Source organism: Crocodylus porosus, unplaced genomic scaffold (assembly GCF_001723895.1).
Source record: "Crocodylus porosus isolate Cpor-Errol unplaced genomic scaffold, CroPor_comp1, whole genome shotgun sequence".
Classification (NCBI taxonomy): domain Eukaryota; kingdom Metazoa; phylum Chordata; order Crocodylia; family Crocodylidae; genus Crocodylus; species Crocodylus porosus.
In genome coordinates, this window is record NW_017728886.1 from 28,154,095 (window position 1) to 28,166,884 (window position 12,790).

General features: G+C 41.2%; 1 protein-coding gene across 2 annotated transcripts in view; it reads left to right on the forward strand.

The window, feature by feature from the left end:
* The window catches only part of ARMC4 (armadillo repeat containing 4), a 181,739-nt gene extending 172,618 nt beyond the window's left edge, over positions 1–9,121 (forward strand). For both annotated transcript variants that reach the window (XM_019531524.1, XM_019531533.1), the window contains one exon: positions 8,661–9,121. In XM_019531524.1, coding sequence (XP_019387069.1) covers positions 8,661–8,774 — 114 coding nt within the window. In that variant the 3' untranslated portion in view covers positions 8,775–9,121. The remainder of the gene's footprint in view (positions 1–8,660) is intronic.
* Positions 9,122–12,790: the final 3,669 nt, after the last annotated feature.

The window sequence follows — 12,790 nt, forward strand, 5'->3', positions numbered from 1 at the left end:
ATCTCTGGAAAAGGCTGCCTCCTATGTCTACAACTGCCAGAGTTCAGAAGTTGGCATGCCTAGGTCAGAGCAGTGTGTGTGTACTGCTGTACTCAAGAAATGTGAGGTAGGGCACCAGGATTGTTTTCATGCAGGATATATGTGTATCAGTTTTGTAGGGCTGTATTTTTTCTGTCCTGAAATTGTGTAAGCTACTTATTCTCCAGAGGTGAGAATCTTGCCTAGATGCTATTTCCAGAGAAAGGGGAAATAAGTATCTCACAACTCTGCTTTTCAGAAGAAACCATTTCTGTAGGAATCTCACTCACTAATAAATATCTCTTCAGAGTTTGAACACTAAACTTTTGATGTGGTGTTTGTGTTCAAGTTTGCATTCTTCTATTTGAAGAAATCAGTTTTCAATCAGTTTTTTCTATAATTTTCTAAGATTTTCTTTAAGAAGCCTTTGCCTGTCACTTGGAGACAGTAGGAGTCTGGGGTGATGTTTAACCATCAGTTAAGATGTTGTGACTCGCACCCTAATCCAGTATTCCTACTGAGAGCACATAGCAGCCTTCAGTTATGGCCCTTTGACAGGGGGCCTGCTTGGGGCCACTTTCCCTGCGGCCTGCCTACCTGTTCCTAGGCAAACTGTCTGCATTCTCACCTGCCCTGCCTTGTTCTTAAATTATTTTGTAGATGCTAATTAGTGGGAAACTGCCCATTTATTGCCCTGATGCCAGGGGGTGCTATCTGCAGCTCCTTTTCCTCCCCTACACCGCAGCCCAAGCCTCGCAGATGATACTGATGTGGTTTGATCTGGGCCTTGTTGTCATTTGGCCCTCCCCTTGTCCTCCCTGGGCTTTCCACAGTCCTATCTCGCTCTGTCTTGCTCTGCACCTTCCTTGGCGCTCGGGCTCTCCACAGCCCTGTCTGGCACTGCACCTTCACTGGCGCTCACTGCCCTCTCTCTCTCTAGTGCTTCTCACTGACCCCTCTCTCTGGGGCTGGGGTTCCCATGCTGCTGCGGGTCCCCTATGAGGCCTCCTCCATCCCCTAATAGCTTCACCCAAACTGCCGGTCAAAATAGCAAACACAAAACACAAGCCCCTGGGCTATAACAAAAATCCAAGCCGCCCAGCTAAAACATCATTCAATCCCTACCAAGGAATACTCCATCCCATAACAGCATGAGGAGCTGCTTGTGCAGTCAGGCCTCTCCTCTTTGCTTCCTCCGGCAGAGCTCCCCTCCCCCTTGGCTGCCAGCAGGGAACTGCCCTCCTGGCCTCAAGCCTGGGATTTATATGGGAGCCAGGCCCTGCCCCTTCTGGTCAGCTGACCAGGTGCAGGTGCGGCCAATTCATTCCTTAACCGGTTGTCCTGGCAACCAACACCTGGGTTCCTACCTCTGCTCTGACAGTAGCAGGCACCTTAGTGTCTTGCTACAGGCCCCAAGGTATACTTAGGATGTATTAAATGCACATAAAACTTAAGTGTCCTTGCATTCAAGCAGGGTAAGATGTGCTAAGTATACTTGTATCATATTGTAGAAAAATTGTGCCTTTTCCAGATGGTGTTATGTAACGTGTTGAGCTAACGTTGGACTGCTCCACAGAGGTAACAAAAAGAATTGTCATCCTGGGGGTGGGTCCCACCATCTGCTGATTGTTATGTTCCAAACCCAGGACCTCACAGGAGTCTTGTACTAGATCTGATATGGTCTTGGGTCTGAGATAAAAAATCAGCTGATTGTAGGCCCAAGCCTGGGACTGCACCAGAGTCTCCAGCTGGCTCCTATGCAGTCCCCTGCCTAAGACTGAAAATCAGATGATTATTGTTCCCAATACCCAGGATGGCAGTGAAGTCTGACCAGCTCCAGTGCAGTCTCTGGGCTGAGACTAACAGTCAGTAGTTTTTTCAGTTGCAGCCTAGGACTGCACCAAAGGCTCCAGCTGGCTCTAGTGCAGGGCACTGGCAGAATCAAGTAATTTAAACAAAACATGCACAGCTTGTGCCAGATGCAAGCTATGCAAGTTAAGAGATTATAGTAAGCATTACCTTACTCTTCAGAAGACATTCTAACATTAATATGGTCTAAGTGTCCCGTGCAACAAGGCTCCGAGAGCTTAGGGAAATATGCCTATCTTATGCTACAGCACATGTTATACAACAGAACAATGAGAATCCTTTAAGAATATCTTTAGAGTAGCACTTCCACATTATGCACCTGTGAAGTCTTGTGTTGTTTTAAAGCTTGGCTGGTAATAGAAAAATCTTTTTGTAGTTGCTATAATCATGTATATAATTTAGACTATGGCTTATTCTAGCTTTTTGAGTCCATAAATAATTTATGTACTTTATATGGCTTTCAAACAGCTTATGTTGATACTTTTTTCCTGGTATGATATGCTAACTAAAAATTTGTGTGGATCCTTGCCTCAAAACAGTTATTTTCAACCAGGGTGCCACAGCACCCTGGGGTACCTTGAGATCTTTGCAAGGGTATAGCAGGGTGCTGTGCAATATTAGCCCTATTAGGTGTGCAAATGTGATCCACAAGATAAACCCAGAGATTTCATATAGGTATCCATATTGTTAATAACATTCTGACCTGTTCTGGTCTGAGTTCTTTGCAATAGAAAATTGCTTTATTACTTTTCTGTACTCAAAAAATGAATGAAAACTAAGACATGACAGTTTTGAGGGATGTCTTAAGCATAATGAGGGGTATCTATCTAAGGGAGCCTTGGCCCACCTAGAGGGAGAATTCCTCAAGAACTGCACACTCAAACCCTTACTATACCTGAGATACATAGATGACATCATCATCATTTGGACTGAAACCCCTGCAGTCTCTGACTGATTTCCACCAAAAATTCACCAATCATCACCCCTCCATCAGACTATTGCTTGAATACTCTAACACCAACATTTCCTTTTTAGACACCATGATCAATATCCAAAATGGTAAAATTCAAACCACCATATATAAGAAACCCATGGACCAACATATATATATATCTATACAGAACTAGCAATCACCCTAAACACATCAAGAAAGCTGTAATTTACAGTCAAGCTCTCCAATACCACTGAATTTGCACTGAGGAGACTAATCATGATCACTACCTCACAAATTCTAAAAGGGCCTTCAGCCAAAAAGGACACTGTTCCAGAGAGAGAGATCACACTTTTGAAAGAGCCACCCAAATACTACATGAAGATTTGCTGCAGTACAAAAAGAAAATCTCCTCAAATCGCATACCGTTTGTTATGACATACCATCCTTCCCTGGAACCTACAAAGAACATCCTCAAACAATTGCAACACCTGCCAACACATCTGCACCACCCCCACAATAACTACACCCCACAACAGAACCACCAGCATTCCTAGATTTTACACCCGAACCTCCAGAAATGTTATACATTAATCTCATCCAGTGCACCAAATGCCCTGATGGAAAACATGTAGAGGGAACCAAACGACTGTGCACCAGAATGAACACATGCTGAAAATCTGTCAAAGAAAAGAATACCCAACTACCTGTGGGGCACACTTCTCACAGAATAATCACTCCTTCTCCAGTCTCTCAGTTCTAATCCTCAAAGGGAACTTACAAAACACCTTTCATAGACAAGCATACAAACTTCACTTCATAAATCCACTGGATACAAAAAATCAATATAGACATTGGATTTATGACACATTACCACCTGCTGGACATCTGATTCACCTCTTACATTTTTCTTTTCCCCCATCTCTTCTCCCTGTCCCTCCCATACTTTTTGCCCTTTGTCTTCCTAATTTCCAGGTGTTTCCTTTTTCACAGACAGACAGCCTCTTTCTACCTTTTATTACTACTACTCTCCCTTACTCATCTCTTCCCCCTGCTTTTTCCCCCCTCCCTCCACTGCGTTACCTTTTTTTTTTCTAATTTTTACCTATTTACATTCTCATTGATATCCTGCCATACTTTTAGCCATGAATGACACATGCCCCCAGAGGCTGGCGGGGGCGGGCATGGTGACTGCCTGCAGGCAGCAGCGGCGGTGTGGCGGCAACAAGTGGGGATCAGCCACAGGCGGCCGTGGTGATGTCAGCAGTGAGGGCGGGTCAAGTGGGGACGTGGCAGGCGGTGAGCAAGGGCCCACCCACAGCTGCCGTCCTTGCTGTTGAAGGTGGCAAGTGGGGCTGCCCACCCGCTGCCAGTGGCCGTGTTGGCAGGGGGGGTGGGCAGTGACCGTGCACAGAAGCCAGAGACGGCTTTAGTGGTGGCCAGTCTTGGGGGGGGGGGGCCACGTGCCCCCTTGTGCCCCACCTACGCATTGTCTATGTTTTTAGTTTCTCTTGTTCCTTGAGTCTCAGAATAGTAGAGACTCCTTATGCCTGAAGAAAGGTGATAGCACTGAAAGCTTGCTAAGAACTTTTTTTCCAACTACTCACTTGGTCTAATAAAAAATATCACATCTACTCAAAGAACCTTGTCTGCCTTGAGCCTAAGAATGTTGAGAACCACTGCCTTAGAATATAGACATCAGCCAAATAAAAATGAGGCCTGGATAATACTCCGCATGCCCTCTTCTTTTTTTTATGGAAAGTGCTTCCTATTTGCAAGAGAGAAGCATTTATACCACGTGGTTCTTTACTACTTCTCCCATCTGTTAACATTTACATGTCAGAAAACAATACCTGAACAGTAAAGGGAAAGGACACATGAAGTTCAAGGGCGCTACATCTGAAAAAAAAGACAAGTTATATTACATTGGTTCTTAGGAACTCCAAAGAGTTCCTTCTTGGATTTGTCAAATGTGTGTTAATGTGAGTATTGTTAATATGTACTATGTATGAAAGTAGTTCCATAGCTGATGGGGACTATCCATATCACAAGCAAATTGCACTGAACCCACAAGACAATTTACTCTTTCACTGAAGAATATTGGACAGGAAATAAAAGAACTAGAACCTTGTTGTTATACAGTAAAAATACTTGTTTTTCACATGGGCCAAAGATAACAACAACACTAGACTGAAATCTCTGCACATAGGTGCCTAAATATGGAAGTAAATACCTAAATTGGACCATTCTGGATTGCTTGGGACTCCAGTCACCAGCTGGCTCCTTGTATGCAAATAAGGAGGGCAGGTGAACAATAGGACTGTGCAAAGCGACTAGTATTCACTTCAGATTCAGCTGACTCAGGGGACAGTAATTTGAATCACTGGTTCAATTCAACCGAATCTCCGAATCAGCCAGGCCAGGCCCATCCCCCGCCCCTCTCTCAGGCCAGAAATGTCTGCCTCGTCTGCTCCAGCTCCCAGCACTTGAGGAAAAAAAATCCCCAGCTCAGCAGGTGCTGCCACGTGGGGAGCGATCCCCACTGCCTCACACTGTACTAGCCCCCCAACTCCCCACCCCCGCTCCCCTGGCCCCTTCATGGGTGCCCTACGCAGGCCAGCTCTGGCCCTTTAAGAAAAAAAAAACCTGAAGAAAACCTGGGACTCACCGCTCCTACCAGCAGGGGGCAATCCCCACTGCCCCCGCCATGTGGGGGGGCTCTGCAGGAGCCCCCAAAGCTTGGAGGCTGCACCAGGAGCAGAGAGTTCCGGGGCTTTTCTAGTTTTTTTTTCTTCTTAAAGGGCCAGAGCCCCAGCAGGCAGGGCACCCATGGGGGGACCGGGGGAGTGGGGGGTCAAGGGGCTCTTGCAGAGCCCCCCATGCAGCGGGGGGTAGTGGGGGGCAGCAGGGATCACCCCCGCACCCGGCAGCACCCGATGAGCACCGAGGCTTCTTTTTAAAGTATGGAGCTGGGGCAGGTGGGGGCAGCCATGGAGGGGCTGGGGGAGCGGGTGGGGGTTGAGAGGCTAGCAGGGGTCCCTCCATGGTCCCCTCCCCCAACCCTTCCTTCCCCACTCCTAGTACTTACCAGCTCGGAGTGGCTGCAGCTCCCTGCTGCAGCCACTGGGGACTGCCAGAATCATCAAAGCTCTCTGAATCTTTGCCGAAGTATTGGAGAGCTTTGAATCGATTCAGACCTTTAAATTGGTCCCCTGATTCAATCTGGATTCAGAGATTCGGCCACTGAATTGGGCTGAATGTCCTCTGAATCAAATCCCCACCCGAAGCTTTGCACAGCCCTAGTGAGCAATGCATAGGGCCTGAGGTTCTACTAGTTCATGTCCTGCATCCAGAGATCATTATTATAGTGACGTGTGTTTGTAGGATTATTTCTATCTAGTCACACTATGAAGCTACCAAGAGTGTAGCCTATATAGAGGTTGTGTATAGGTTCTCCAATATGTCACCATTAGTTGATCATTTGGAAACTGGGGAGTAAATGATCTTTGCTTTACTGAAGTAAAATAAAACAAAATCCATTGTTTTCAACAGAAGGCCGATATTTTTGGATGTATTGACTAGATTTATAAAACTTGTTCACATTGTTATGGTTTATTCTTAAGTTGGCATATACGCACAACAAAAGGTACACCTTCTCGAAAGACTCATATACTCAAAAACAAATAAGTTATTTACAGGAAAAAGAACTGTATGTAGACAAGGCAGAGGCACTTTTTTGCCGTGTTTCTAAATAATATAGCTCCAAAAAAACAGGTTCTAGCATAAGGCTCCAGCATAGTCACATGAACCAAACCCCTTTTGCATGCTGGAATTATTATGTAAAGTTGGGCTCTATCATACATTAATTGAAAAAGGCCTTGCACTAGGTCTGTAAACATGCATATAGTAATTGCATAAGGCATATGGTTTCCTTGTTCCAAAATTTGAAACTTACGGGTTTACCAAAACCACCGTGTACGGTATGTACATGCATATTTTTGGTTTTTAATCAGGCACATGAGATGCGTATACCCTCTTTTCTCTCTCTAAGGTTCACAAAAAATGTGTGACACATCCAGTGGGGGTTTTTTTGACAATTAAAATTAATCCAAATTATGACTTACCACAGAAACACTTAGCAGGTGACCAATTGAAATTATTAGGAAAGTTGTTTACAAGCACCATTTTCATGAAACTATGGCAGTAAATAGTCTTCTGTGGTATGCTTTCTGGTTGTTGTACTGTGGAATACAGTTTAAACACCACATCCCAGTACAGAGTCTGATCTTGCTTACTGTTAAATCTGTGTCAAAACTGCAATTAATTTTATTTGCAGCAGCATCAGGCCCAAAATATGGACTCAAATAAAAATAACTATGTGGGCCACAGATGTAAATCTTTTTCGTACTATTGTCCTCTCTATTTATAACTGCAAAACAAATAAACTTCCTTTCTGAAATGTTCACATCTTAGGAACTCTGATCCCATTACAGTTGATAGCAGTTGCATGAAAATATCACTAGAAGAATCTGTTGCCAGTGCTGCTTCATTTAGATAAGTCTTCTTTTGACATAATTCAGACACGCTATGGGCTATTTTTTACAAGTTGCATATAGGGTCAAGGAGTGAAAGGTGACTGGCAAGATGCTTATTTTGTACATTAGGCTAACACAAATACTTCCTCAAGTATAAAATGCTTTGATGTCTATAAGCAAATGCCATATGTGTGCAGCTGTGACCCATGCCTCACAACTGTTGGAAGGTTAGAGAAAGGTAGCATATGAATTTCATGTCTGCATTCAATTTATGCTTTTATATTTAGCAGTTCATAATTTTATGTAATATTTTAGTTGTATGAAAAATATGCACTAGGGTTGAGTGATAACAGATTTCTTTGTGGTTTCACTCGACATTGTTTGGGTGAATACAGAATCCTAAGTATTGCAGGCTGAAAATATGGGTTTTAATTAGAGCTGTCTGAGCTTCAAAATACCTGAACTCACATTAAGCTTGGCAGATGTTCAGAAATCTGAAGACTGCACAGAGCTGCTGTGAGTGAAGCAAGAGCCTCCTGTTTTCCAGTCTGTGACACATGCAGTTGCATCAATGATCAACAACACAATCAATCGTCTGCTGTGTGACAATGCTTTCTCTTTAACGGTTCCATGTTGTCACCCTTATATGTTAAGTAGTGCCTTACTCCAAGACCATTACCGCTTGGAAAAACTGGCCTTTTCACAGGGTGAGGTTCTCCTCTACTTGGGTAAAGGCCAGAATCTGCCCCTAAAATATTTATTGTGTTTCAAGAGTTATAAGTCCCTGATTCTCATTATGTGAGTACAATATTAAACCCCACTGATGTTAGTGGAGTTTGTGTTGGGCACCAATTTGTTTGCATGGATCCAGTTTCACAATTGGTGCCAAAAAAGAGCACCTAGCTATATTAATCAAAAATTATGAATATGTTCAAGGATTTTGCTGTATTTTAGCAAGGAGAATGTAGCCATTTTAATCAGCAACATTGATGTTTTTACAGATAAAAAAAATAACCAAGAGAGAATCCAACAGGCTGAAATAAAATGAAAAACAACATAAAATGAAATACAAAAAAAATCAGTGTAACAAAAAAAAAGTTCAAGTCTCCTCATATGTAAAGCAAGCTACCACGACTTGTATTGTTTCTTAAAATTGGCATATAAACTTCTAAAGATTTCTGCCTTATTTTATGTGTATAAGAATGTGTTAATGCAAGTGCTTGTGTGTGTGCTTATGGTTTTTAAATTATTTAATAATGTTCTGATTTTTTTTCTTTTTCTTTCACCTTTGGACTTCCCTTTTCTAGCTCCTACTAGGTATGGTGGGCTCTACAGATGAAATCCTACAGGAAGCTGCAGCTGGTTGCATAGCCAACATCCGCAGATTGGCTTTGGCAACTGAAAAAGCAAAATATGGTTAGTCTCAACAGCTTTTTCTGACTCCCATGCTTTACACTACACTACATTTCAATATGTGACTCTCTGGACAAGTATCTAACATTCAAGTTTGGGAAACATTTAATTTAGGATATTTTTAAAGAAATCTACATTTATTTAAAATACCTATTCAAATAGGGTGGTTTTTTACCTTGATATTGTATTCATTGCACTGTATGTTTTTCAGAGTCTTCAGTCATTTATCACTTTAAAACTACCATCTAAAACGTATGAAAATTATTATTCATGGTTAATAATATAACTCAAATTTCATTTAAGACAAATATGTTTTCTGCTTTTGATAGAATTATAATAAATACATTTCTTCCTCGCTGTGTGTGGCTGTGCAGTAATTCATGAATGTCTTGAACAATTCCCTTTCTGCTAAACCTTTGCCTAATCATCCTGTCATTATGGGTTTTGTCTTTTGATCACTTTCAATCCACAGGAGAGGGCTGAATGCAGATGCATCACTTTCACATCTGGTATTATATAAGTACTGCAAACAGCTGCAGTTGTAGACATCATTCAAAAATTATTCAAATTTCCCCTATCACCAACATCAGACAAGATAGTATATACTTTACTAGAGATGCATAAAAACTTTGATTAAAATTCGCCAGATGTAGATTAAGAACAATACAGATGTGCATAGTTAATTTTTATTTTTACACATTATAAATATAATCTTGTTGGGATTCTCTAATGTTTACAACTTGGAACAACATTGTGTTGATGTAATTGTGTTATATAGTTATTTTAAGTTATGTAGTAATTCAGTATAGAAAACTGAATTCAGAATTATTGAATTTACTTTCAAAAATCAACATCTTCTTTTAATGTGAAATGTTATTACTATAGATGACAGAACTGTAGAAATCTACCTCAGACATTAAATTAACCCTTGGGTTTTTTCTATATTGAAGTATGTACAGTGCTTATCAAACATTGACAAAGACATTACTTTGCAAATAATAGCATACAAGTTTCACAAGTTTAAGTTAATTCTGTCCCAACTGAGAAAATAAATGATTAAATAATGGCAGTTTATTGTCAACCATTCACTTTTAAATTTTAAATATGTTATTACTTTTTTATTTAAAGTGTACATAATTTCTTGTTTAGAAGCAGCAGTTTCTATAATATTTGATTATTTTCCCCTGTGAATTGCAGGGTAAAATTATAGCTACTAACAGAGTTGACTTCTAAGAGAGCTGTATGTAAATATATATATAAAATTAGAAACAGACCTACAAGATCATTACCTTTATTTAACTAGGAAAATGTTGTTGTTATCCATTTATTATTCAAAAGAAATAACTGTATTTTAAATAATTTTTTGCATTTTTAGCTTCTCATAGGATTTGAAAGCCTCTTTGAGTTTAGTAAACAGAGCTCTGTTTCAGGAAAGTACTTAGGCATACCCTTAGCCCATGTCTCTTCCAAGAAGTGCTTAAGCAAGTGCCCATCTTTAAGCATATGGTTAAGTCTTTTCCTGAGCTTTATCCTGGGAGACCTTTAACAATGTTCCACTTAATAATATCTAATGCAAGCAATACCAAACTTGTTGTCCACACAATCAAGAACTAGAAAGGCCCTAAATGTTGATAGTATATTGAACCCAGTGGGGATTCTTGTGAAAGCAAACATTTTCATCCTTTTACCTGACAATGTAGTGTCAACTGTCTGTGCAGCTGCTCTATTCTTGCTGCTGTAAACTGTAGACTTCATTGCTGTGCAATTTATTGCTCCCAATTACACTGTTTTACATGTGTACCTGGACTGCAGCACAGCGAGCCAGGTCAGAGCACCCTCAGCTGGCAGGTGGTCCTGGGGGTCAGCCTGCCAGCCAGAGGCTGCTCTGACTGGGCTCAGTGTGCTGCGAAGAGACTAGCTGGGTCATGAGGGTGCTTCAGTGTCAAGGTATCTGGCAGGAAGCCCCTGCCCTGAATCGTCCTCATGCCCCAGCCAGCCAGGTCAGCAAGTACAAAAGCACTCCTGCAGTGGGGTAGTACTTGTACAGGTACTACACTGTTGCAGAGTTTGACTTTTGTGCACTCTGATAGGAATACAGGCAGTCCTTGGACTTATGACACAATTGGTTCCTGAATACTGCATCTTAAGTTGAAATGTTGTAACTCAGAACCAATTTTCCCATAGGAACAACGTTATAAATGAGGGTTTGGTTCCTGAACCAAGGCCCAATACCCTATTTTTACCAAAAATAACCCAGAATTTTGTACTCGATCAATTATAGATGAGTAATACAGCTACATTAATGTATTTATATTGTAAATAGCAATCATATTGATTTGGAAGGACTTCTTTGAGGTGACTTTGCTGGACTTGTTGAAGGGCGGAGGGAAACGGGCGGCACAGCAAACTTGTTCACTGGTGTGGCATTGCATCAGATCAAGTGCTGTAAAGTCGAAATTGATGTCAGAAAATCGAAACAGTCAAAAGTTGATTTATAAACTTAAGTGCTGTTCATTGTAACTCGAAACGTTGTAAGTCAAGGGCTGCCTGTACACACGTCGATGCTGAGACATTTACTGCACAGTTAATTAGTCAATTGTGGAGTGAACATCTTGTATAAATGCACCCATTGGGATCTAGACGCATCTTCTGTGTAGATGGTTTTCATTTATGAATTTGTATAATGAAGAATATACCATGTTCTCTAGAGGAAACATAGTAGTCAATGGCATATATGGGATGTGGAGTCCATTGCACATCACATCCATGTTCTGCCTTCCTAGCATCATTCAGGGCCTTAATTGCCTTCTGAGTAGGGGACAGTCTTTGGCTCTTAGTAAGGCAAGCATTTGTACGGCAGCACAAATGTTATTGAGACAAGTGACCATGTGAATACTATTCTAGTACATTTTCCATCTCTGTACCAAGGGTCTCACTGAGCACTTTTAATTAAATGTATCTATATCTTGGTTCTGGTATCACAATGAAATCTTTACCATTCATGTCATGCTCCTAAGAAAACATATTTGATAAATGCAAGTATGTTTTATTCATGAAGATTTTGGTGAGGAAGAGATTGTTCATGTGAATAGTTTTGTCTGTGAATCGCTTTTGGGTTTATGAAATGTATATAACTTCAAAGGATGCTTTCTGTATAAGGGGGGGGAACTCTCTCTGCCTGAAATTGTCCTTGATACGATTTATCAATACAGGTCTTACTAAAACCTAAAATGAACTTAATTTCATCATACAGTTTTGTGATAATAAATGTAATCCTGCAATAATTACTGAACCAGGAACTCTTACAAACATGAAGTCATTGTTATAAATCCCAGTTGTTTAATCTCAGGAAGAGCTTTATTATTTGAGGTGTTTCCTTTGCGTTTACTATTCCTGCAGCTGTTCAGTTCTGTACAGGGAGAAAAAGTCTTTTGAAACTGGTGAAGATCTGCCATGCAGTCAAATAACTGCACTAAAAACACAGCTTTCATTTGTATAAAACTTCTGGATTCTATATCATTATTTTAAATAGGTTTAACTATAAATAGAACCCAACTTCTGGCTATTCTGATGTACTCTGTGGGACAGGAAAATATACTCCAAAGGTTTCTACTTCCTTCACCAAGCTGAAGAGGCACCAGGACAGAACAGTTTGTTGAAAAGGAACTTTCACTTAGGTTGTAAACAGATGTTGAATTCATCTTGGGTAAAAGCCTTTTGTTTCAGGATCATACAGACATGCACATTCACCATCCCACTTCAAGTCTGTTTGATGTGTGCCGGATTAAATATACTAACACATTTTCACAGGACATCCTATCGCATGTCTATAGAGTTATTGCAGTTCATTTCAGGGATAAGCCAGTTAACTTTTGTGCTCTGACCACCTATTGGTGAAGGAACAGCAATGCAGATTTCATAGATTTCATAGATTTTCATAGACATTAGGGCTGGAAGGGACCTCGGGAGATCATCGAGTCCAGCCCCCTGCCCAAAGGGCAGGAAGTCAGCTGGGGTCATAGGA